A 27,784-nucleotide genomic window follows, 5' to 3' on the forward strand; every position below is an offset into this window, starting at 1 on the left:
CTGATGAAGCAATTCATCGGTTTTGATACTGTGGAACTCACCTAAATTAAGATATGCCAACCTTAAATAGTTTGGGGTGACTGTATGAAGCAATAAATCAATAATTTATTGTCCCCTTATTTTATTAGCATAGCTAAAAAGTAGCAAAAATGTGTTAAGTTTTTCAGGATTATTCCTTACTCATGAAATTATTGCTTTTCCTTTCAAATTAAAATTTGTGTTGTATTCTTAAGAATGGCTTTGGTGTATCCAGCAGAAGTTACTGGTTTCTAAAGGAAAAGTAATATATAGCCTTACATTTTATGCCATTGTAAACTGGTCAGAAAAAAAGTCCTCAAGTGAGCCGTGTATATTTTCAACAACAACAAAGAAAGTGCTCCTCCATGATAGACAAACTTAGTGCAACAGAGTAACAGCGCAACAATATACAAGAAACAATATAATGGCAGGCTAGGAAGCTACACAAACCAACTACATCAACTGCTTCATTACAGAGAGAAGCCCAGGGTCAACTGGATGTCAGTTGTCAGTTCTCTGTCCCCTATTTTGATGGTGTTTCACCACTCTTTTTGTTTTTAAATTTTAACTTTATTGTGTGCATATAGGTCTTTTGCCCACATATATGCACCATTTTTCTGGTGCCTACAGAGTCCTGAAGAGGGCATAGGACCCCCTAGAACTGGAGTTACAGAGGGTTATAAACTGCCATGTGGGTGCTGGGAACTAAACTGGGGTTCTCTAGAAGTGTAGTTCGCCACTGAGTTATTTCTCTAGCTCTTTGCCAAAGTCTTATGGGAAAGGGTTTCTTCCCCTTTCCTCATTGATGATTGTTACCTTAGGTAGCATCGGGAACTTGGTTTAAAAATGATACTTTTTGGAGAAAGATACGTCTTCTAAGGTATCTGTAGTAGGATTTGAGTCATTTTTCAGTGATAGAAAAAAATTTGGAATAGTTGTGAGTCTAGTAACAAGATCCACTTAAAGGGAATTTTCAGGTTATGAGAAATTTATGTGAACGCTGACTCCTCAGTTGTTGAGCTATTTATTGTCCTTTTTCTATTCAGTTGTCAGGCAGAAGTATATGACTTAAGATGCATTGATGATTATGCCAAGGTCTCGGGGCCATTACCTCCTCCCTTGTTTCTTTTGGTGCTGACGAGTAAGCCTGAGGCCTTACACATGCTAAATACCGCTGTCGCTGAGGTTCCCCATCTACCCCTTTTCCCTAATTTTTAACCTTGGTATTATTCAGGCTTTGGTTTCTATCTTGATTAGAGTGAGGATACTTATAGGAATTATGTACCATGTAGGAAGACATAGGAAGTGCACATTTTCCTCCTCTTGTTGGCCCTGAGGAGGTTATTTTGCCTCAGGATGAGCCTTGGTTGCCAGGTTAGCAGAGGGTGATTATTGGTACAATTTTATACTGAGAACATCCGCTCCTTTTTTGGAGCTTCAATTCCTGCTGGTTTTGGTCCTACTGAAGTTTCAGTCATTCCCAGTCCAAGATGTTTTTCACCTGCTTAGGGAAAGGCTAGAAGAAAGATGCGTTACCAGTTTCCAAATACTAGCAAGAGAAAATGTGGAGCAGAGTGACCCCTATACTAAGGAACTGAAGGTGTCTTACTTTGACAAAGATTTTGTGAATTGATGTCAGTTATACCTTATTTCCTGCCAGTCCTTATAATCCAGCAATGGGGCTGCTTCATGCCTGAACTTTACGGTGATTTTGGCATTAGAGGGCTCATCCACTGCATTTACCTTCAGATAAGAGGCAGAGGTGGCTGAAAATGTTCAGTTTGGCCCAGAGCGTGCCAGGACCTTCCCTCAGAAGGCTGTTAATATGTCTTTCACAGTGTTGATATCGAGTGGAGTAAGGAAGAGAAAGTCAATTCAAAGGCAGCTGCCAGGGAAGAGGGGAATGATTAATAAAGTATGCACTAAGTGTTTGCACTGGTTAATTGTTGAGTTACAGCGTTGAGTGAGCTCCCTCCTTTCTAAACTGCCTACATACCTATCATGTAAGCACTTGTCTCCAGCCTGCATCTGCTCACAGGCTCCAAGTGAAACCCACTGACACTTCCCACCTGGAGCACTTTTTATAGTTTCTAGAGAAGTCTGATTGGCTAGAGCTAAGATTTGTTTTTATAGTCATTGATTATAATTCAGAAGCCATTTTCATCCCCAGATTTGATCTAATCCTGGTGTGTGGTTGCTTACTTTGATCATGCATAGGACTTTGATTATCCCTGCCACTGAAGGACACTGGGGACCTACACTAGCCTACTTCTTCTGGGTAGATTGAAATATTTTTTTTTCTACTGACACCTAAAAGGGGGAAATTCCAGGATTGCAGTGTGTTTCTAAATTGTGGGACATAAAAGAGTTAACTTTTCTAAGCATTGATTCTAAAATTGGATTATGACTGTTCCCTTGTCTTTCACAGTCTTAATTTCTAGCTTCTGTACAAAGTGTCAGCATGTAATTACCTTTCTATTGGCTTAAACAGTTTGATGACCAGAACCTAGTTAATGATGTTCCTAACTTCATGTTTTGCAGGGATATCAGTATGAACAATATCACCCAGTTACCAGAAGATGCATTTAAGAATTTCCCATTTCTAGAGGAGCTGTAAGTACTACTTTGAGCAATGTGTACTAGTGTGTTTTCTACTCCTACTTCTTGGAAGCTCTTTCTATGGAGAGAGCCTAATGATTTTTGTCTGAGAACTGATAGCTTAGTTCAAGTGGGCTTTGTGCAAAGGAATCATGTTTGGGGGTTGGGGAGAACAAAGTTGTTTTTTTAGGCAGTATAATTACTAAAGTTATTTTTGAAAGCCAGAACTAAAAACTGCTACTTCCATGAGACATTTCCTCCCTGCAATTGTTATAGCCATGATTACCGCGGTGACACAAGTTAATTACAGTGCGATCCTCAGATAACATGGCTCCTGCATGATTACCATTGTTGGCGAAGGAGTTGCTGTATGGGTAACAGAACAGGAGAAATAACACAAGGTGTTCCAGGGTCATGATGCAACAGACCTCTTTGACAGTAAGAGAACAGCGGCAGGAAACTGATAATAGATCCTCTTGGTTCTTTGCATATGACCTTTGTGGGATACAAGTTTGTGACAGCAGCCTGCTATGAATCCTACAGCAACTTTAAGAACATTTCTCTGTCAGCTGTGTATGGAAACAAAATCCTTGGTGTGTTTTAACCTCTCCTTTAGTTGTGCTTCCTGTGTCCATAATGAAGAGAGTGCACCTTTGGTTTTTAAAAGAATTGGAAACTATGCATTCATTTTTGGAATCCTGGTGGACAGTAAAATTAGCTTTGAGTCAATTAATATAAGTCCCAGTTCATGGATTATGAGGTATGTGGTAGTGGAGAGCTTACAGTTTGATGCTAAGGGCATAAAAAGACACAGGCCTGAGATCATGACCTGGTCTCTGTCTGTTGAATATTAGAGCTGAGTCAGGGAAGCTGCCTCTTCTAGCCCAGCCCCTCTCTTACAGTGTAGACTAAGAGTCAAGTTAGACCCAGATTGAATTCCTAGCTCATTGAAATAGCTGTTTAAAGACCTAATGAAAAGGAAGAGAAAGTTTTTCTTCCCACACTACTTAGTTGAGCCTAATGCTTCTACAGTAAAAAATTGGACAGAGATTATTTGTCACAAGTTTAAGAAGTGGGTCAAATTACTTAGACTTTCAGAGCCTTTGACTATAATGTGTGCTTAATAATAATCCCTCATCTGCATTATTCTGGCGCATACAAAATAGATCTTAAACATTTAGTATAGTATATAATACAGAATGTTATATAAATGCTAGCTAGTATTTTGATATTTTTAAAGTGCGTAAGGAAAAATTATGTTTGGGTAAAGGATTTTAGGGTACGATGTATTTTATTTATGCCTTTTGTATAATGAATATTAATTGTTTTTAAATAATGCTGTTTGAGATAATCCCTATCTTCATCACTATAACCAATTGTTAAGAAACTTTATTGCTTCCATTTTTTTCCCACATCTAGTTTGAGACTTCAGGATTAGTGTCTCTTTACAGAAGTAATTATGTAATGAAAGGACATTAGCAACTGGTCGGTCAGCCATTGTGCAGCTGCTGTGCGATGTATGATGTACCAGACAGGAAATGGAGAGGCTTCCTGCACTCTGGAGGGGACAGTGTGTGCAGACCACCTTTGTTGACACCTGCAATTACCAGTCACACTTTTAGTGATTTGTGGTGGGAACCTGGCTAATCTCTGCTTTGTGAAATTTTACATCTTGGATTTCTTAAAATCTCAAATGACCAAGCATTTGTGAACCTCATGAGCTTTATCAACTGAGAGTTTTAATTGGAACCAAATTAAGTTTGATTGCTAGTTCTTTGTAGCGAGGTCATGTTCTCTCTGTATTCTACTATCACAGTAATAAAGCTTATCAAATTAAGCCGGTATGCCCACTCTGAATACTGGATAGGATTTAAAAAAAAAAAACAGTTAGGAGAGCTGCAAGTTATTTATTTCAAAATCATCTTTAATACTCTAGCAATAGCTTAGGCATTTAAGAGAGCATATTTTCCAAGTTAATATGGACATTAAAAAGCTTCGTTTTTGCCTTTTAAAACAATGTAGTTGATTTTAACATTCCTGAGTAATGCGGCCTTGACTATTGTAATGTTTCATAAACATCATAGCCATGTGTTCCGAAGTCATCTGGAAATGATTTAAGAGTGACTGTCACGCTGAGCACCCTAAGCAGAAATGAGTGACTTGCCCAGAGTTTTTTCCGTGTTAGTTAATGAGCTCTTCTTTATAACACATGGCTGAGCTTGGCCAAATTTCACGTAGGGATCTGGAATGCTTACAGTATAGGGTGGATTCACTTCCCAGCGGTATATAAAAACCATTCGTACATACTTACACATTCACTTATTTTTCAAGCAAACACCGAGTCCTGTTGCTCGCCAGTTCTTGTGGTGCTTGGTAGGGACATCGATCCAGCATAGTTCTGTGGGGAGCCGACCCCCTGGGTCGCATTGCTTGATAGCATAGCAACTAGAAGCGGGTGAACATTTAGGTGAGGACATGAGTGGAAGTCAGAAATTCAGCTCCTTAGCGGAACTAGCCATATTTCATCTGTTCATTTCTTCTTTGTAGTGCTTGTGATGATGGAGCCCAAGGCTCATACATGCTGTACAAATACTCTGCACAGAAACACATTGCCAGCCCCAAGTCACCACATTTTACCGTCAGTAGCTACCTATGTTTAGAACTACCACATAAGCAAACACAAATAATTTCCATCACTCCAAGAAACTCGGTTGGATAAAGTTGACCTAACCCCAGAGGGAGATTACGGTTTGTACTGAAGTATATATAGAGTGAATGGAAGCCAAAAGCTAGGTTTACTTGAGACTGTGGAATGTGGGAAGCTTTTCTGATTCCTAGAATAATTTCCATTGAGTTTTGCACAGTGTAGGAATTGGCCCCATAAGGACAGGTTGTAAGGATATGCTGGAAAAAGTTCATAGGATGTGGAATGGTCTAGAGGGAGAAATTTCCAGAGGACTGGAATATGTGGAGTGAATTGTGATGAAAAGATTGGATAGTGCTTCCAAAGACATTTCTCAAATGATTCTGGATCATGACGTTTTTAGCCAAGTGGTGTAGGGGAGTTAAATGATTCCTGAGGGGTTTGGTTTGACAGGTTTATCAGGAGGCTAGAATGGTTACATGCTAGTTTCTAAGACTAGAGACACTGGCAACCAGTCTGCTTGGGACCCAAAGAATTCAGTTTTTTAAAGATACAATGGTTAATACCATACATATAAAGCCTTTCATTGTGCATAAGTCTTTTCTCATACCCTAAGAAAGGTGGTTTTATAAAGGCAGGGCCTGGGCTGAAAGGGTTTTGGGCCTTGCTCAGGTTCATAAATCTGCTGTTTTGTTGTTCTGGGTCTTGAAATGTTCCAAAGGCCTTTTCCTTCTGAATTCTGAAGAATGTGTACTTACTCTTAGAGAGATTCCATCCAACCTTTTCTATGTGCGTTAGCTATATTAGATAATACTGTTGCTAATTATTTTCACACTTAATCTACTTTTCAAAGCTTTATAGCTCAGAAAAATTGTTAATCAGTAGTATTCTCCCATAGCACTAAAGTCAGTATATGCCAGATTCTCAGGTCTTAGGACAGTTCCCTTCCTTTTTTTTTCTTTTCTATTTTTCAGAGCTGGGGACCAAACCTAGGCCCTTGCGCTTGCTAGGGAAGCGCTCTACCACTGAACTAAATCCCAACCCCCCCCCTTTTTTTTAAATCTCACCTTTGTAGTCTTTAAAATGAGAATCCTCATAGGACTACTATAAAAGAATATTGGATAACATGTAAAAACATCTGTCCATGAGAGGTATAGAAATTTCAATAGTCACTCTAAGCTCTAAGCTGTCTTTCTATTGAAATATGCAGAGAAGAGGTAGTTTTGCACAGAGGAAGGAATTGGAGTAGGCTGGTATGTGGTATTCAAAGAAAGCAGGGATTCTGGGAAAGCGTTCATGCAACAGTGTCAGGCTCGACTGCCTGATACTATCTGTACAACCACACATGCGTCGGTTTCTTCTGGACTTGTCAGGGCAGTGCTAGCCATTTGGGGAATGGTTGAGATTTAGAGTTTGAAAATGGCTTAGGTAGAAGCAGCAGGAAGAATAAATACCAGCTACTTTTCCGCAGGCTGTCACTGAAAAGTTCCTGTAGATATTACAGCTATGTAGCAACAACAGTTGAAGCTACTGCCAATGTTGGCATTCAGTCAGTTATTGAATACACTTTATGACTAAGATAATTCTATCATTTCGAAACACTTTGACTCTTAAGGCTTCATGATACTAGAGTGAAGGCTAGGATTCTGAACACCGGCTCATTGTTACTTGTTTTATTTAATCTGTTCAGTACTAAATGGAATCACTACTTTATGAAAGGGGTGTGTAAACAGTTCAGCAGGGATGGGGAATCAAATGCAGAGTATTTGACCACATCAAAAATTTCACCTTTCCGAGGCCTTCACTGTCTCATCTGTAATTCTCGAACATAATTCTGTTTCCTCTTAGGCACCGTGCAAGTGCTGGTTAAGGTTTGAGCATATAAACTCAGTCGGTGTAGCCTGCCACTATTATTCCAGTTCTATCTAGCAGTAATTACCTTTTACCAAGCTTGAACAATTTTAGTTATTTTTTTTTTTTTTTTTTTTTTTTTGGGCTTTTTTTTTTTTTTTTTTTTTTATTAACTTGAGTATTTCTTATGTACATTTGGCAAACATCCCCTTCCCTCCCCCCCCTTCCTTATGGGAATTTTAGTTATTTTTATAAATGGGTTCAGGTAGAAAATATGAAAAAAAATATCGAGAAATTTCAAGTGGGTTATTGTTAATCTCAGTGTGTGCTTCCCTGGCAGAGATAGTAACTGGCCGTTGTTCTCTTCTGCTCCTGCACTGAGAAGGACTGACCTTTGCTTCCAAACTACGGGGACTCACTTCACATTTACTTCCTTGATGAAACCTTCCAGATAAGCTGTGCTGGATGTCTCAGATAAAGCCAAGCCTCTTTTCAGTTGCCTGGCGATAGACTCAGTTGTTTAGTAGTGTTCCCTTGTTCCTCCTTTGTACTACTTAAATACGAGGACTGTTCATGAAGATCACCAACCTAGCAGTTGTGTAGTGAGCACAAGAAGCCTCTTTACTTGTATGATTCTTACCTTTTTTATAATGGGTCATTTGGAAAATTCTCAGATTAGAAAGTAATACAGAAAGGGAAGAATGGAAGGGAGCTTGCTTCATTAATTGCAACCTAACAGTTATGGACTAGGCCCTTTTAGATTGTTTTTCTCTTTGTTTTGTTTTAACCCATCTAGTTCTTTGAGGAAGTAGAGCTTCTTCTCACAGAAGGACAGCTGACAGAATTCATTAGTAGTTGGGCCTGCTATCAGTCATATTGGCTATGTCTCCTGTACAAGTGGGAAGGCCAAGGAAAAGAAAGACTTACTACATCATTTGTTAGTTCAATAAGCCTTTGTCAACTAAAACACTGTGTTCAGTGCTGAATTAAATGAGATTCTTGACTTCAAGGGAAAGGAATAGTGTATTCCAGCTATGAGAGTTCAAAGGAAAAGGGAAATTACTTCTAGCAAGAAAGATTAAAGAAGAGCTCATCAAAGAGTTGGCATTTCTAGAGAGCCTTGAGGGTTGGTAGGAGTTATTTATGAGGAGATACGTAAAGACATTCAAGCAGGGAAAGCGAGACACACTGAGATGGGTAGTGAAAATGCTAGTGAGGTAGTGCTGAATTACTGAAAGCAACCATAGAAAGAAACCTCGAAAGGCATTTAGAGCCAGACTGGGGGCCTTTCTTGGTAGGCAAGGGTTGTGACTGTTAAAAGGTTTTTTTTTTTGTTTTTTTGTTTTTTTGTTTTTTGCTTTTTGTGAGCCAGGGACTAGTTCATATCATACCAAGAAGATAGATAAAGTTTTCTGTCAATGTAATCTCATAGCAGAGAGCTTAGAATTGAGAGAGGTTAGAGAGATGATGGAGTTAGCCAATGGAGCTAGCTGTTAAAAAGAGGCATCAGAATCTAGGTTTAGCATGGTGGCGTACTTCTTTAGTCCCAGCATGGATGACACAGAGGCAGGCAGATCTCTGTGAATCCACAGCCAACTTGGTCAACATTGTAAGTTCTGGGCCAGCCTGGGCAACACAGAGATCCTGTCTAAAAAGTGAATTTGTGTGTGTGTGTGTGTGTGTGTGTGTGTGTGTGTGTGTGTGTGTCCGTCCGTCCATCCATCCGTCCGTCCGTCTGTCTGTCTGTGTCTGCCTGTCTGTCCATGTAAATTTGAATTAGGGGATATCTCAGCTGAGGTAAGATCAGTACTTAATTTTAATTTTTTCACAAGTTGTTAAAATTAGAGACATGAAAAGAAATTATTTTAGAAGAGAAAGTATCAAATTTAATTTCAAGTTAGCATCTTGAGTTCCACAGGATGTAGATTGGGACATATATGAATGGAATGCAGAATGGAGATTTATGGGTGTAGAGTTGAGAATCTTTTATGTGACAATTATTGGAAACTGGAGATTGTAAAAGATTGTCAAGGGATAGAGGGCAGAAGAAAAGGGAAGAGGGCCAAGGACAACTCCTTGGGAAACACTTGAATCAAGGTGTGGGAAGAGGGCAAGTGCCAGCTGAGAACTGGGGCAGAACTCTTCCCCAGGAGCTGTGGAAGAGGAGGGTTCCACAACCGAACAAAGGGATCAGCTTTGACATGCTAGAGAGATGCCCATAGCCAGACACTGAAAAATCACCTCAGTTGCTTTGAGTAGCTTTTGAGTTGTTTCAGCAGAGAGTGACAGTACCACGTGGGGAAAGAAGTTCTCTAAGAAACAGGTATTCGGGGATGCCAGCACACAGCTTCTGGGCTGTGCAGAGCGAATGAAGCCTGTAATCTGGTCTGTATGGTACAAGAGTCCACCAGGTTTAAGACACAGACACCACTGAGGCATGGTAGAGAATTGTTCCTTGGAGAACAGAAATGTCTAAAGATGGAGCTGCTTCAGCTGGCATTGGACCTTGAGGCTTAAGTTACAAGAATTTTCACATGTTCTCAGTCGTTCAGTTTTGATTCCTACTTCTCTGTGTTTGGTTCCTTTCCTGTTGTAAATATTCTGTTTTCATATAGTGGGGACTCAAACCTTCAGTAGTCTCAGTGTGTCTTTGCATCTAAAATCCTAAGTTAATGTCTAACGTATTCCTTGTTGCTTTGAGCAGAGACCTGGGAGGACTTTGGCAGTCTTGCCTCCCTCGCTTGTTCTTAAAATAGCCACCCTGTATGGTCTAACTTGGTTCATCAGTCCATGTCTAGTAGAACTATTTAGGTTGGAGAAATGGTCCCCCAAAGTGAGCGGATGGAAGCAGGAAGGTATGTAGAGAAACCATGGATATCTCAGCCTACTAAAATGCAGCTTCTAGCCACATCTGCATGAAATGTTTCTTTAATGGATCAATGTGATGTGAACAAAGTATTGTTGAAGAATTCTCCATTTAAATAGGAGATAATATCAATTTACCAAGTTTCACTGAACTACATCTGTAACTTAGTTTTAAATGCTTAGTAGTTCATGAATATAGGTGAAGAAAACGTGATATCGTCAAGTTTTGAGTGTAGTAAATGAGAATTTAATAGCAAGCTAGACAATCAAACTGGGAAATTCCAAGTTCACTGGTAAAGTGACATACGACACAAAAAGTGTAGAGAGGCACACGAAACCACGTATTGTTAGGTCCTTTATGTATCTTAATCAATGATGGTTATTTGTTCTTTTAGTATAATAGAATTACAAGTAAACAAAGATGTATTTGATTTTCTATTAGCATGGTTAAGTTTTCCAACAAAGTAATAAACGGAGCCATTTCTTTTATTTGTTGTCTACTCTTACTTACTCAATAGGAATTCAGTGACACTGTATTCCATCATAGGGACATAGGGACTCCGGCTCAGCTCTTTCTTTACCTTCTCTGTTGTCATCAGTTGCTTCGAGTGCTATCTGTACTTAAGAGATGGTTATGATGGATGTGCTGCAAATATTTGTATTGGAGAGCTATCAAGTATAAACTTGATAAAAGCTAGAATTTTCAAAAATGATTATAAAATTAATAGAAACTCGATGTTCAAAACCTGGACATATAGTTACAGAGAAGAAAAGATTAACCAATTATCTTACCTCTGAGAGATAACTTTTGTTGATATTTTGTCATGAACCTAGAGGGTTTTCAATACATTAATATACTTTCTTTAAAAAATAGAATCTTTTAGAAACTTATTACTTATACTCATTTGTCATAATACTAGCATACTGTTAGATTTAGGTTTTATGACTAATGAATATATATTATATTTTCTTATGGATATTTCCTACTGTTCTGGTGCTTATCTGTTGTTTTAAAAAAATGTTTAAAATTCCTTACCTAGTTTTTGTATATTTAATATACTGTTTTCTAAAAGTATTTTATTTGATACACACACTCTCTCTCTCTCTCTCTCTCTCTCTCTCTCTCTCTCTCTCTCTCCTCTCCTCTCCCTCCTCCTCCCTCTCCCTCCTCCCCTCCAGAAGAGGCATCAGGTCTCAGGTTACAGGTGCTTGGGAACCACCTGATAGGAGTGCTGGGAACCCAATTCAGGTCTTAGAAGAGCATCAGGTGCTTCTAACTGCAGAGCCTCTCCCTCGCCCCTTAATGTACTGTCTTTAATTGTGCTAGTTACAGCCTAGCCTCTTTTCCTAAATTTCTTGAATTGGAATTATATCTGACTATAATGGAAAGTTTAAAAAGCAAAACAAAACCAGTGGCTTAAAGACATAACACTTTCTTTTATTTCTTTCTTTTATTTGCATGCCTATGAAATCCGTAGCCTAGCAACCAGGAGTTACTATTGAAAAATCACAGTTTTTAGAAATGTAGAATTTAACATTCCTGTCTGCACTTCTTTGCTTATAGTGTTCATGTCCAGCTCATGTTGCTGCTGTAGCTGTAGCCATCAACAGCCTCTTCTCAGAGGAGGGGGAAGGAGGGATGGCGATGTCTTCACTCGGTCACTTCTTTAAGAAACCACCTTGAGCATAATCATACAGTACTTCTGACATCTCATTGACTAGAACTTAGCAATATGGACTTTTGACAGGAAATGCTAGCTAATAAGAGCTCTGTCACTTGGACTCAGTCAGGATTCTGTTACCAGGTAAGAAAGGAAGAATGCGTATTGGCGATTCAGTCAGTCGAAACAATTCTTGGCTGCAAGTTACAGAGCTGAATTTCCTATTTAAACAGTGGGCGATGGATTCTTATCTTGATCACAGTCTTAAACAGCTTTAGTGCTCAGCCATTCAATACAGTCCATTCCGAGCTCTTTCTGATTTGTGAAGCTTTCCCTGCCTTCCTTCCCATCCTCACCACTGAACTCTGTGTGTCCTGCCAACTTGTGATGTGGGTAAAACCAGAAAGTCAGTCTATGCTGTGCACTCTGACTTTGCTCCAAAGGCGGACTCTCCGTCTGTGTGGCTCCCCGTGCCAATAGTCACATTTAAATTTCATTTTGATTCACTTATTATTGCGTGAGTGTATAATGAATGTGCATGGATGAGGATGGAGAGACATATCATGGCTCACTTTTGGACGTCAGAAGACTACAACTGGACATCAGTTCTGTCCCGCCATTGCAGGATCCAGGGCGTCAGGTTCGGCAGCAGGTGATTTTGCACTGAGTCATCTGGTTGGCACAGTAATCCTATCTTTGAACTTAAAATTAGGGGAGAGATTGAGACAAAGGATTTCTCCTCATTTTGAAATTATCAATGCAAGAAACTTTGTCAGCACAGAGAGGAAGCAAGTTCTGCTGGGGCAGTGCGTCCCTTGCTGTCCCGTGGTAGAACAGTGACAGTTGCTGGTCAGTGTTAGGTGCAGATGCATTATACCGTTTCCTCACACGGGCGTCACGCACTCATCAAAAGGCAAATGATTAAATGGTTAGAATCACTGCTCAGAATCATTATCAGTGGCAGCGTTCTCAACTGATTTACCTCTAAAATATGCCTTATGCAGGTTACTGTGATGAAGTAGGAGATACAAAAGGCCAGTATGGTGCAGGTAGAATCATTTAACTTTGAGTTAAAGTTCTTTAGTATGTGGAAGAGCGTTAGATGGCTCCATGCCAAGTTTTAACAGGGATAAAATTATTTTTATCATAGATTACAGTAGTGTTTATCTGTGGTGGGGGTAGGGGAAGAGTGTGTTCTTGTAAAGGCAAGCTGCTTTAAAAAACAGTGATAGTTTTGTGAAAAGGATCTAAATACATGTATGTTCTTAAAACTTTGCAGTTTACATGATGTATTTGCTTCCTTGCTTTTTGTGTAGAGTCTCATTATAGAACCCAGGATGCTCTGCAGGATGCTTGTTTATTTATCCCAGGTCTATTTCAAACTTGTTATTCTTTTGCCTCAGCTTCTTAAGTGCTAGATGGCATGCAGTACCACCTCCAGCATATGTGTGTGTGTGTGTGTGTGTGTGTGTGTGTACAGCTCCTACTAAAATATGTATGTGCACACATTATATATACATATTTTTAATAGGAGCTGAATGAAGACATAAGCCTTCCTGAAGGTGTGGGAAAATGTGGATAACATGGCTGGAGATATCATTCAGCATTTCTAAGGCCCTAGGCTGGAGCCCTAGCACTAGGATTGGGGTGGGTAAAGGAGAAAAGAAAGAAAAGGCAGCAGGGAAGTAAGCCAGGCATGGTTAGTGGACTTCGGAAAACTTTGATCTACTGTATGAAATGAGGTTTAACTCTGGTAAGTAGAAGGTCCCAAGGGATCTAGATGCTGCTTAATTAATGGCCTTTTTGGTCTACTACAAGAGTACTGCTTTCTTGTGGCTGTCTTGAAGCTAGTAGTAGAAAACACCAAGGGCAGTATTCTGTTCAGCGTCTGGGATTTCCATGGCTTTGTTTGCACCATTGTGTTTCTAGGGTCCGTGTCTTCAGTGGTGTTTTAGGGCACTGGGCTCGGCATGTCAGGGGCAGAGGCTCACAGTCTCCATCCGTTCCAGAAGGAGCCGTGTGTTAACTGTATTAAGGGCCAATGTAATAGGATCATTATGGAAAGGACCAGATGAGGCCTCAACTTTTATTGTCTGTATTGATACCAGATAAGCCCAAATAGGAACCACCAAACTCCTTACAATTTTTATTTTTTCAACAAACACCCCATAGTTCTGATCTACAGTCAGGGCCTCAAATTTACATTAATATATGACTTAGAACTAATAGTAGAAGTGTTTTATGCTATTGAAAATGGATGCTAACATTTTATATCCTGCTGATTTCCATATTTGGAAGAGTGACACCCACCACCTGTCAGATGCTGTCTGTCTAGTGGCCGCACTTGCCTAGGCTTGACTGGGAACTTCTTTACAGGAAACACCACAGGCTGGTGGTCTAGCTAGTGTACTTTATAAGCAGTATGACTGACACCGGCCCCCTTGAGGGACACAGTGACATTACAGGAGAGGCAGCTTGGATGTGTTTGGGTTTAAGCTGTAATACTTCCTTTTTTTATCTTCAAAGGTAGTGTAGAGAGAAGCAGTAGAGGAGGAAAGAAGACATTGCTGAGGGCAGAAGAGTATTGATTAGACTGAGGGGCAGTAAGTACTGTGGTACTTTTCAGTAGGCTTAACAGTAGCACAGTGCCAGACCATTTTGTAATCACCTACAGAATGAAGGTTAGGGACACGAGTGAATTGCAAGGGTGTGCAGCCTACTTCTCAACCTCCTCAGGATGTGAGAAGAGCTGTCTTTGTAAAGCTGTCTTGTGTGGTGAACATGTCTCCTGCCTTGGTCCACAGTTGCTATGGTCTCACTGTCCCTTCTGTACCTCGTGTCTCCTCAGAACAGCTGCTACATACCCCTCAATTCAGTAAATGTCTGGTCAGTGTACAGATTGCAGTCTTTGCTCTCCTAAATATTGACTGGAATTCCGGCCACCATGAAATTTATATAATGGCCCCAGTGCAGTGGTTTTGTGCAAATAACACCTGCTGGTTTACTTTGCACTTTACAGTAGCCTCTCTCCTTTTCACTTAAAAAATATTTGATTTTATGTGTATGTGTGTGTTTCTGAGTGTACATACATGTACCACATGTGTGCAAGAACTTTGGGGATTGGAAGAATCATTGAATCATGTGGAACTGGAGTTATAAATGGTTGTAAACTGCCATGTGGGTGCTGGGAACTGAACCTGGGTCCTTTGCAAGAGCTGTGAGTGCTCTTAACTGCTGAGTCTCTCTACAGCCAACCTCTCCTCTCAGTTGTATCCCAAATGAAGAAATCCCAGTCTCATTGGGTGCATTGCATGAAGTTATCAATCTTCTCGCCTACATTTCCTTCTGAAATGGGGCTTGCTCACTCATATCCATTGACCTATTTCCCATGTTTCCTGTAGTATATTCATTAAAAGTAGATATGTCATTGAAAACTGTCGTTCTCCAAAGCTTCCCCTCTAAGGAGCTCTTAATATGAACCCATGGTGCTTATGAATAATAACCATAAAACAGATATTCACCCTGCACCACTTGGACCCTCCCTGGAATGGCTTTGATACACTGGGAGAACACAAGCCTGGGGAACTGACGACTCCCTACCATCAACTCTTGCTCATCTCTCCTCTCTCTCTGCTTTCTTTGCTCCTAAGACTCTGGTAGCCAGTAGGGTAAATAAGACCTGTCCTGAGGTAACTGTCTGGGATCACTATTTCAAGTGCTGTTGGACTTGTTTCAGTTCTTCATGTTTGTGTGTACAGTGCAGTAACTTGAGGTGTAAATGTTGACCTATGAACTGGTCTTTCTAACTGTAAGCTCCTCCTTACTTGCAGCATACATTAAGAGAGGTAAGAGTTGCACTGGCACCTGCTACCTTAGATTCCAGCTAAGTACTACTTCCTGTTAATAGTCTGGATGAGACTGAGGGAGTAGAAAGGAAGAATGGAAGAGGAAAGAATATCAGACAGCTCTCCAATTTTTTAAGTACCAATATTAGGTTCTCATGAGTCTTATATTGGGGCCTCAAGCATTGCACTTATCTTCTGTATATATGGTCTCATGCAAGAATGCAAAATGAATATAATTTAGTCCCCACATTTACACACACACACACACACACACACACACACACACATTATAAAGCCACAAAGATGGTGGTGGTGGAAGAGGGGGAAGTGTGAAGTGTGAAGTGCTCAAGGCACCAGTGAGAAAGTTCTATTTCAGACTCCTGTGGAACTACAGGAAGGTGTTGTCAACTGGTTTCAATTGGCAGAGGTTGGGACACAGGGTTAATTCAGGTGAAGAAAACTGGTGTGAGTGGTGAGTTATATAGAAAAATTCTGATGTGTTTGGATATGTAACAGTCAATGCTAAGTTGTAGGAAACAAGAACACTGGGTTAAGGTGTGAAAAAAGAGACTTACATTGAAGGTCTAGAAAATTCACTGGGAGAAAAATGAGGTTTTTAGAATTTTTTTTTTTTTTCAGAATTGAACATCGGAAAGTCAGAGATGGGGGGTCAGATCCCCTGTAGTGAGTTATGGATGATTGTGAGCTACCATGTGGCTTCTGGGAACTGAACCCAGGTCCTCTGAAAAAGCAACATGTACTTTTAACTGCTGTCACCTCACCGGCTCCCTCACAGTATTTAAGTAGGCTGAAGCAGAAGTCTTGTGGAAGTTCATGGGAGTAATCGAGGTGAATAATATTAGAGCCTAAACTCATACCACAGAAAGACTAGGAGTGCATGTCTTGAAACCTTGTAGAGCGATTCTCACTATCTTGGGAGCCAGTAGCTACTGAGGTACACAGGGGAAAGACATGATGCCTGGGACTATCTATCTGTGTTTGCAAAAAGAATTATACCACAGCTACCTTCTGCTCTCACCTTGATGATAGATATTTCATTAGAAATTAACAGCTGCTGAGGAGTGTAGTAATAATGAACCAAGAGGCATTTTATGGAATAAAGTTTTCTGAGACCTTCAGCTAGGCCCCCAAGTATCCCTGAAGTTAGACAATTGTTGTCTGTGGCACAGAAGTGCAAACCCAGGCATGGAATGGGAAACAGCTGTTCTTTGTTAAAAGGCATCACTGGTTATACTTTTCCTCAGGCTCAGCCACCGTAGGCCCAGTAAGAGTCCCTATATCTTTGGCTGAGTGAGGCGTGGACTGTTAGTCTGCTGGGAAATTCCCCCATACTTGCAGTTCAGACTCCTAATGCATATGCACAGTTTGTCAGCTTTGGGCTGCTAGAGCAGAGCTGTTGATACTCAAACAAAGCTGTTAGCTTGCCCAAGTCCATAGCGTTCCACTTCTCCTCTGGGAAAGATTTCCTAATGTTTGGGTGACACCACAGAAGCACCTCAGGTCAGGAACAAATAGATAAACATTGAGGCAGCTAAGCAAGCACTAGAATGCTGACTCTTCCACTTTGTAGCTGTGTGATTTTTGCCAAGTCACCTAACCTCTCTGGTGCTTTAGAAAAGCAGAGTTGTTGTTGTCATGTAATTAATATGAAAGAACAACTGCATGCCATCTGTTTTGACTACTTACTGTACCTCATAAGATCTTAGATGTTTGTTTCCTAAGGACTAGGGGACCCAGCCCCAAGTCCTGTCACTTATTTACTTTGCTTTTTATTGGATCTGAACTTCAAGACAGGAAGCACCCCTAAGATGTGTTGTTACAAGAAGTCCTGACTGGCTTGCAGGAGCATGCAAAGTGAGCGGTCTGTGAGAAAGGTTCTGGGGAGTGACTGCTGAAGCTGCAGCGGGTATCATTCCTCACCACAGCAGCTCCATAAACTACAGGAGAGGAAGGCTGCATCTGCCGTATTTTCTCCCAATAAACAGTCATCGAGTGGTGTGCCTCCTGTAATACATTATCATCCACCCACTACACTCACAGTGTTTATTTCAGTTCTCCAGACCTTTGGCTTGTGTTTCAGGATAAGCCCCATGCACAGAGCTCTCTCACTGTGTCGTTTCTATTAACAATAAGTCAAGGAGAAATGGAATGCTCTTTGAGACCAGGTTACTTTAGCATTCACATAGTTTATAAAGAGGCAGATTTGGGGAAAAGGAAGCAAATATTTTGACTAATGTGGTTAAACAGTCTTTTTCGTTGACAAATTAAGATTATCAGATGTACTTTGCCACTGGCTCGGTTATTTAATAAAGCACTCTTTCTCGTGGTCATGGCATAGAATGTTAAATTCCCCAAGGAGGGCCCACAGATGTCAGGATGGTAAAAGCTAATGTTAGAGACAAGGGGTGAAAGACCCTGGAAAACTGTGTTTATAGGATTTCATTTTTGGTGGCTGCTTTCAGCCCAGGTTTTAAGGACAGCTGGGAAGAGCAGAGTTAACAGGACTATTTGAGGCACTTGGGGAAAGATGGCTACTGCCTCTTAAGGCCCTTATGGTGCGGTCCGAGCTTTGAAAAATGTGGTCTTTTAAATGCTGTGTTTCAATTGTGAGCATTCTTAGCTGAATTTACTGAGGGAGCTTGAGTGGGGCAAATCCTTTCATTGCTTATGTGGAGTTTGCACAGAGGTGGGCCACTGGAAGCTGTGTTTTGGCACCAGGAGTGTTTGCAAAGAACTCTTTTATTTGTTCTGTTGGCTCTGGTAGAGATTGACTCCAAGGCCTTGTCCCTGTTAAGCAAGCTCTCAGCTACATCCCCAGTGCAGGAAGGACCATCAGAGGATACACAGCTATGGATGGGAATGGAAGTGTGGGATGTGTACCTCATTCTGAGAAGCATTTGTACTTGGCCTGTGAGATTAATGTGCAATAAATGGCCAGAAGGTAGCCTGTGCCCATGTTTAATTTGGTGCTGTAGTTACTTATTTATGGGTTTCCTTCAAGGGAGAAGCGGGGCCATTGGGTGTTTAAAGAGTGTCAGTTAGGCTCCACGGTGAGGCACTGAGATGATGTAGCATTGACGCTGGTTACTTGGGGAGGTTTGGGAGCAAGAGGGGAAATATTTTGAAAGGGTTTCATAGAAGAGAGAATAAAACTGTCTTCTTCTATTTTTCTGGTTTGTATGCTAATCCCCAGTGGGGAAAGACTGATATTTTAAAAACAGAAACTGGTGTACAGTAGTTTTTTCTTTTTATTTATTCTTCCCTTATGGCTCCTATCCTGAATACTTGCTGTTACACCTCCCTCCACCCTCTCAGTCCACCACCACCACCACCACCACCACCACCACCACCACCACCACCACCACCACCACCACCACCACCACCACCACCACTCCTCTGGATCCACTGCTCCTCATTCCCCTTCAGAAAAGAGCAGGCCTCTTAGTGATACCAACTAAATGTGGCATAACAGGATTCGTAAGGCTAGACCCAAGCCCTCGTATCAAGGCTGGACAAGGCAACCCAAGAGGAAAAGCATCCCAAGAGCAGTCAAGAGAGTCCCACAAAACCCCAAACCTATACAAGTACAGCATGTATGCAGTGGACCCGGCACAGACCCAGGCAGGCTCCATGACTCCCGATTTGTCTATTTCTAGCTATGTGTGTTGGCATCTGAAGTACACATGATATGTCTGAACATGGTTATGTTGCACATGAGTTGCAAGTGCCTGTGGAAGCCAGAGGTGTGAGATCTCTTCTGGAGGTGAAGTCATGGCTGGTTGGGAGCTGCCCAGTGAGTGCTAGGGATTGAACTCAGGTGCTTTGCAAGGTCAGCCAAGCTTATATCTTTGATAACATCTCTCCAACCAATTAAGATTGGTTTTGGCAAACAACAATTCATGAATTGGGCAGTTGCCCACCAGAAAGGGTTCAGAAGTTCCACTGAGGAAATGCAAAAGAGGAGATTTTATTGGACCAGCATAGAAGTAAAGCCATGAGGAAATTTTTTTCATCACATATACTGTTATTGTTGTCTACTTCTGCTTCATTGAGCTTAAATGCTTGCTTTCCTTTAACTTAGGCATTCATAAAATATAGCTCAAGTTTTGCTAATTTTTACAAAGTAAGCAAATTATAAGTCACTTATCACTTAATAACGCACCGTGTTGGCTTTGTCTGCTTAGATTCTTTAGGCTATGATGCCGTTTTAGATGGCATTTAAAAGGTTGATGGTATGGATTAAGATGTTGGGACAACACATTAGAAGCCTCAGAGGGCATGTGGTACAGACACTAGGCTGGAAGGACGTGATGAGTGACGGCCTACACCCCATGGTAAACTTGGGGCTTGACTGAGAATCCAGCATCATTACCATTTACCGAGGAAGAAGTTATTTATCATCTGCACCGTTGGGGTTTCTGAATTGTTTTATTTCACCCATCTGTGTAACATATGTCTGCTGTGGACCAGAGGTCATGTAGAGTCACGTTTTTTCATGCTGCATGCATTTTAAGTGTATAAAGCCTTAGAAGAAAGCAAGGCTCTTATAGTAGAATTTCAGACATTACTTTGAATTTTAGAGTTCCTAAGGATGTTTTCCCTGTGTCCCTAAAATCAAGGTAGATATAGCAGATTAAAGAAGAGGGAGAGGATATTGTGTTTGGCAACTAGAACTTGATAGTGAACGAATGAACTCAAGCCTAGGGAAGTAGGGTGCTTACAGAGTGATCAGAGAGAACAAAGGAAATTCTTTGGTTTTTTTTTTTTCCTTCTCTATATGTATTTTATTTTAATGTGTATAAGTGTTTTGTTTGTTTGTACATATACCTCATATGTCCCCAGTGCCCTCAATGGTCAGTAGAGGGTCCAGATCCCCTGGAACTAGGGTTACAGATAGTTGAACTATCATCTGTGTGCATGGAACTCTCTGGAAGAACAGCCAGTGTGCTCTTAATAGCTGAACCATTTCTCCAGCTCCTGCATTTTTATTTTTGAGAGAGGGACTCACTGTATATTACAGCATGGCTTTGATCTTGAGATTGTATTGTCTTGGCCTTCTGATTATAGACATGTATTATTTGACTGGAAATAGACCTTTTTAAAGGAGAAATTATAAAATTTGTTTTATCAATTTAAAAGCTAATTGAAACTAAATTATAAGTAGAAGCATTTAAAAAGAAGACATGGAAAGATTTTTTTAAAAAATCAGTTATAGAATCCAGCTGCTTGAAAGACTAAACCTGGTGGACCCAAGAGGCAGGGTCCTGTGCTCCATGACAGGGAAACACAACTTCTGTGCCATAGTCCTGAGGAAGTGGGAGGAAAAGTGGAGAAAGAACACAAAAGAATTCATAGTCTTTCTTGCTCACTTTTCCCCCACTTAAATGCTCTACTTAATAATTTCTTCAGGGAAACTTTTCTTTAAATGTGTGCTTTTAGGCCTTTATTTGAAATCCAGGATCCCAAACCGTCTTTGTCTGGAGTATGCTGTTGTGGATTTCTGTGGAGATAACAGGCTGACTTGCCTCCTGACAGCATTCTTCCTTGACAGACTGGTTTGCTCTGCTCTGTGTAAACAGTCCTGCCTGCTGACTAGTAGCCTGTATTTATGAGGCCCTCAGAAAACACTGCAAGCTGCAGAGTGACCGTGAATAGCAAACTTAATTTGGCTTAATGTGTTTTGGCTTGCTTGACCTCACCAGAATAAAAATGTGCCTTCTTAAATTATTGTATTGGAAGTTTAAAAAAAAAATCTAGACATTCTTAATTCACTGGAAGAATCTTGGGACCGCTTTAGCAGATGTTAAGTCCCTGTTTAATGTCATGTCGTCTTGAGAAATGTTTAGCATAGAGTTTTAATCACAGATAAGGTTATTGTGGATTCTGAATTTTAACTTTGAATTACTATTTTTTTCTCTTGTTACTTTTTTTTTCTAGACAACTGGCTGGTAACGACCTTTCTTTTATCCATCCAAAAGCCTTGTCTGGGCTGAAAGAACTCAAAGTCCTGTAAGTAATGCAGTTTTAGAGCGAGCGCCACAGCTGGCTGTGTGTTTGCTTTCCGCATAGTCAACGTGCTTGCAGCTAGGTTAAGCACAGTGTCTTTTAGTTGAGGATTAAAAGATTTAAGGCATGGCCAATGGGTACGGGAACAGGCTAGAGGTTGCTCTGGGCAAACTTGGGTCTAGATAACGAAGGATAAAAATTCTAAATACTAAGTATTCTGAACTCCGAGGCATCACAGACTCGCCATGCTACTAACGTACTGACTCAAAACCATTTTTAAGCTATATTGGTGGAGTTTCATTTCTACTTTCTTTATAGCTACAAGGGTTTTTAATTAGCCAACCCTAAAGGGAGAGAGCTTTGTAAGTGCTTTACATGTTAAAAGCATTTTAGAGCTGAAGAAATTGAAGCGAGTGAATCACATTCATGATTTATAAAGATAATCAGAGATCAGAAGAGAAATTCCTGGCCATGCAGGAGCTTGGAGGGTAACAGACTGAAGATCATGTGGGTTGACAGCCACTGTTTCACCTACTTCTGTCACTACTACTCTGGACGAAGTCACAAGGCCTCTAGTTCAGTGTATTTAGGTAGTCCTGTTACTTCTATTCTGTGGTTATGATTCATGTCAAATAGTCATTAACATAACAAGACTGGCTTTAGGTCAAAATGGGAAAGATTTTGTTTTTTTTTTTTCTTTTCTTTTTTCTTTTTTCTTTTTTTTTTTTTTCCGGAGCTGGGGACTGAACCCAGGGCCTTGTGCTTGCTAGGCAAGCGCTCTACCACTGAGCTAAATCCCCAACCCCAGATTTTGTTTTTCATAGAGATGCTTGTCTCTGTTCTTCAGGTCTCAGCTCTCCCAGGACTGAGACTTGATGATGTCTATACTCAGCCTGCAGGCACTGAGACATTGCTGCTGCTCCTTAAGGCCCAGTGTCTGCTCTCCTTGCTTGCAAACTGACTGCCTGTTGCTATCTAATGCCCAGGTTTCTTTTGGCTCTGCTTTCTTCCAATTTGAGTAGGCATTAGAAATTCCAATGGGTTTGTTGCTGAGACACCCCAGTAAATTTGTTACAAATCCTAGTGAATCTTAGCCTAGGGAAAGAAACGAGCCCTGGAAATGTGGATCACCTCACAGCTCCATTATAGATGGCCTGGAATAGCAGCGTAAATATCATCTCTGAGTTTACAGTAAATGCTTCTTAACATTTTACAGTTTTCTTGCCTTAGATGTTTTTTACCCTGCCCACTCCAGTTTTGATATTTTTTTTTTTAGGGAAATAAATTGCTCCATATTCTTATATGGGAAAAAATTGTAACAATTGCTTATTAACCACTAACCAAAATTTTCCTTCTAGAACACTCCAGAATAATCAGTTGAGAACCGTGCCCAGTGAAGCCATTCATGGACTGAGTGCTTTGCAGTCTTTGTAAGTAGCCTTTGTCTTCCGCACTCTGGGTCATTGGGAGGCCACTCTGGCTGCTAAATGAATAAGGAAAGGAAACCCCAAGGCCAGAGGAGATTATCCTCTTCCCTGGGATGAAAATTGCTGTTATCAAAATATCCTTTGTAAGGCAGAAGGTGGTCCTTCAGTTTACTTTCTTTCTTGACTCAGAGGCTGGGGGGTCTTCTGTGAGTGCGGGGTGCACTAGTGTCAACAGGCACATGGCTGCTGGTCACAGCTCTTTCAGACCAGAGTTAGAGATGTGCAGGAGATCTGATGTCTTGTGTCCTAACAGCCATAGATGTGATCTAGGTTTCGGCAGCAGTGATTGGTATGAACTGAGTTTAATGCCTTACCTGTGGCTCAGAATCCATAGAGGGATAACTTGGCTGTCTGAGCCTGGGCTGCCTCCTTTCCCAGGTTGGCTATTTTTTTTTTTTAAAGATAAAACTTGTTTTATGTGGCATAATCAGGGTTTTAATTTTGGATTTTTTTCACATAATTAACTCTAAATGCTTTTCCAAATAGCACTTTGTTTTTTTACAGTCTTTATACTCAAAGAACTTGGCTTTATATGAATTCTAAATGCTTTTCTTGCATTGGAGTTCACGATAGGTAATGAGCAGATGACAGCAGAGAGAATTTTAAGTAACTTGCCCAACAGCACACGGCTAGTAAAGGCACAGCGGGGATTCAAAACCAGACAAACCTGTTCCTGAATTCTAACTAATCGGAGTTTCTTAGCAGAATTCTAGTAGTGAGTGTAAAGTGAGTGTTAGAGCAAAAACATACTAATAAATCACTTGCTGTAAAAGGTAAACATTAACTCATTCCTGTCACAAACGGAATGTCCAGGGTGTTAGCTGTTCAGTTTTTAATTCAAATAGAAGTTAAGATTGTGTGTATTAAGCAGTTCACTTTGCAAGAGTGGCAAGCTATGGAATATCAGGATTTGTTGCTCACTAGAGTGAACTTGGCTTTTAAAATGACTCAGTTAGAATGAGTTGCTTTTACAAAAATATTTGGCTGAGTCTTTCTCCTCCTGCATCTAAGGATGCAGAGCCGTTTGACTCCTCTAGATGTGAACTCATTGAACATCATAAATAGGACCTGTTTTCTTTTGGTACTTTACACTTAATTGGTTTGACTTTAAGACCTTCACATTGAATCATTATTTTCATAGACTTAGTGATCAAAGGACCAATTATTTTGCCTAGTTCGAAGGCAAAAAAGAGAAGACTGAAATCTCATTTTCAACTTCAGGACAGAAAAATTACCAAGAAAATTTCAATAGATTGTTTCTAATTTGTGGCCAACAAGTACCTTTGAAGTGCATGTGGTATTTGTTAGTAAAATGGGTGAGTTGAAGTGGTGTTGGTACAAAAATTGGAGACTGCTCCCTCAAAAACAGTGAGTTAAGCAAAGCTCAGTGTGCACCCATCACTCAGTGCATGAGGTGCTTGGATTAACTCATATTATTATGAGAATAGAAAGGCCACATAAAACACTCAATCTTGTCTGTCATCTGTTTCTGTCTGTCTGTCTGTCTCTCTCTTCCTCTCTGTGTGTGTGTGAAGTTCTGATCTACTTTAATATGTAACAAACTATAGAAGGAGCTCTGTATCAAGTGTGTTGCATTTAAGAAAGAAGTGTTCTGGGGTTTGTTAGCATAGTGGGTGTTATATGGTCAAATGAGCTATCATTGAAATTCTACCCTGGTGTAAAACACCCTTATCAGCACTTGAGTCAGTTTTCAAATCTGATCTTCAGACCCAAGTTATGTTAAAGATTTCCTTGTGGTTTCACCACAGACCTGAAAAGGAACAAAGTTCATTAGGCGTTAAAATTGACCAGGAGGAGTTTGAGATAAGTGAATACTTGATGGTGACTGTAAAGTCAGAGTGAATTCTAGGTATTAATAAAAAGATAATTTAACAACCCTTCATAAATTCATAAGTAGAATATTAAAATGGCCAACAGAATTAGCTCTAAGGTAGCTTTTTTATATCAAATTTATATTGAATATTATATTAAATATTAACCTCAAAGATTAAATAAATATCCCTAATTTCTTCAATACTTTAAAGTTTAACTGTAATATTTACCCTATTGTAAAATTAGAAAAGAGAGCTTTTGATTACATAGATTATTTGTTTACTGATCACAAATTTTTCACACTAGGACAGTTATGGAACGTGTGGGCCCACAAACTGTGCCCCAAGCCAGATTCAGCCATCCATCATTAATAATCCAATTAGAAGAGTCCAATTAATAGTAGGAAGCAGAAAAGGAGTTTTATTTAATGTAGCTTCATTGGGAAGAGGAAAAGAGAGGTCCACTGAGCCTACAAGTCCCATTTTTAGGATCCTGAAGTGAGATTAAAGTTTAAACGGAGGCCACAGACATGATCATCTAAATAGTCCCAGTCAGGGTGTAGCTCTGCCTGCCACTGACCCATATTTATGTGCTTTGGTTAGAGCTTACAAGGTGGTCAGATAAGCTGTTAGACCTGTGTACAATCTGCCAGGCCCCTAACCGAACTACGTGTAACATTTAGTCACTATAATTTTATTTAAGGCAAGAAATTTAAGATGTGAGTTTTAGTACTAAAATGCATTCCTCACAATTGATCATATACATTTTCAAGATGAAATGTGGTCAACATATTGCTAATCACTTAGAAAGGGAATTTTTTTAGCAAGTAATATATACAAACTCTATGGAGTGTTGCTAGTAGAACATGTTGGAAAAGCTCGCATACCATTCCGTGATACTATGCTGCTTCACATCTTGTATAGCAGTCCACTGCACTACTTCTTGGTCTGTTAGGATGACTATTAATAGTGTAGGCCACTAGGACAGCCCTGTTTTTCTCTTTTGGTGGTAGTGTTAGGGACTGAACTCAGCTTTTCAAGTACTCATCTAATGGTTTACTACCAAGTTATACAAAGCAACATATAAAGATTTTCCTTAAAGCGTTGATCTCAATATAAGTCTTTACACTTACAGGTGTCACTAACGTCCACATGAGTGGAGTATAAAGTTTAAACTCTCGAGTCCTTTTTACAGCAGTCTACAAATCTGGGTCCATAAGTCCTTTTTGCTTATTTAATTTTGTATTCAAGGGTCCATTTTTCTATAGGTCTTTTGTTTGCACTCTCATTTGTTTGCACCTTTCTAATTTTGGAAAAGCATTTAGCAGAACCCACATCTCTGTCTGTCCTCCTGGATTACTCCTTCACATAGAAGATAATTTCATTGTTTTCTCAGTTTAGATTTACTTGCTTGATGGAATATGACAATTCATAGGCATATGTGTCACTAGTACTAAATTCACATTTAAAAGGAATAGGTAGCTTAGTATGGTCTTTATCCTATTTAATGAAACACTTTACAGAGGAGACTTGATTTTGGTAGACTTTTGTTGGCTTATTTACAAGTGCCTTTGGGCTTTATTAAATATACATATTAATTATTATCAATGATAAAAATAAGCAATTTATACTTTTAAACTGTCTTGCCACTGAGAAACTGGGGAAGAATTTTACTCTATAATTGAAATACAGTTCAAGTTCCTTTCTTGGACTGCGGGACCTGTGTAAACCAGACCCTGTTTAGAGTCACAGGTATATATCCCTGGACCCCTCTACTCCCCCACCCGCCATGTTCTCCTTGCTCTGTCTTTTTGGGAACTATGTGGTCTTAACTAAGTTTGTTTCTGTTGTCCTTGACATTTGTCTGAAACACCTCCTGCTCAACTACTGCTTCTGCTGGCCCTTGCTAATTAATTCATTAGGCTCTAGATTAAATATTAAAGTTTTAAAAGTGCTTTTCTTGACCAGGTACATTTCAGATAGCTCCTGTTGCCTCGATGTCTTCCAGTTTTATCGCCATTCCTCATGTTTACTTCACTGCACTTTTTAAGCACTCTGTAGTTTCTCAGTCTGTTCATCTCCAACCCACAGAATGCCTCATACCATTTCATCCTTTATGTCTTCCAAGATGGTCAGTTTAAATGTGAATGGACTGCAGCTAGCCGAATCATCTACAAGTGTGTTCAGTTACACTGTGTAGTTAATCTATCTGATTACGGCTAATGTCTCTTCTCAAGAGTGGATTCTCGGAGGTTGTGACTCCTATCTGTATTTGGACACTTTCTTATCTGTTCATTACACAGATCCCCTAAACAGCTCTGTGTCCAGTACACGGTCAGTCCCTCTTCATGAGTCAGTTCTGTGAAGCCCTTTTTGGTTTACACAGACTCCATAGTCCAGGAAAAGAACTTGAAGTTCTTTTCTATGTTGTTGCTCTCAGAAGAAAATGCCCATTAGATAGACACAAAAGTCTGTAATTGAGAGCCCTTGCTAATCTGCCCCAAGAAGGAAAATTCAGTGGCCTGGGAATGGGAACCCAGCAGTTTCCTGGAGTTAAAAGTTCCAGTAATGGCTGAAGTTGGAGCAGGATTTAAAAAACAACGACGACGACAAAACCCAGAAAGGCACAGAAATCTCTCTAAAACTCAGTTTTTGAACTTTAAAGTTGTCAAATAACAACTTTCTTAAAGAAAACAAAAAGTTGTTCTGGGTTTTGATCAGTCTTTTCTCTTCCTCCTTTTCACAGAGAGGTCCAAGGCTGTGAGACAGGAATGCACGTGATAGCCACCAGCAGGAGATTATGAGAAACACCGGCATTTCCTGGCTGACAGTTTCTCATCCTGCTAACACCAGGCTGTCTTTGTATTGAAAAGTGATTCTACAATTATACTTGGTTGTGGCAACAGAAAGAAATAGTTAGGATTTCGTGTCCAGGTTTTCAGACAGAGACTTAAAC

At 40.2% G+C, this 27,784-nt stretch overlaps 1 protein-coding gene across 1 annotated transcript in view; it reads left to right on the top strand.

Moving 5' to 3' along the window:
* Positions 1-27,784, top strand: part of Lgr4 (leucine rich repeat containing G protein-coupled receptor 4) — a 96,373-nt gene that overhangs the window by 50,337 nt on the left and 18,252 nt on the right. The window contains exons 2-4 of the mRNA XM_032903868.1: positions 2,560-2,631; positions 21,441-21,512; positions 22,868-22,939. Of these exons, the coding sequence (XP_032759759.1) occupies positions 2,560-2,631; positions 21,441-21,512; positions 22,868-22,939 (216 nt within the window). The remainder of the gene's footprint in view (positions 1-2,559; positions 2,632-21,440; positions 21,513-22,867; positions 22,940-27,784) is intronic.

This window comes from Rattus rattus, chromosome 5, assembly GCF_011064425.1.
Source record: "Rattus rattus isolate New Zealand chromosome 5, Rrattus_CSIRO_v1, whole genome shotgun sequence".
Classification (NCBI taxonomy): domain Eukaryota; kingdom Metazoa; phylum Chordata; class Mammalia; order Rodentia; family Muridae; genus Rattus; species Rattus rattus.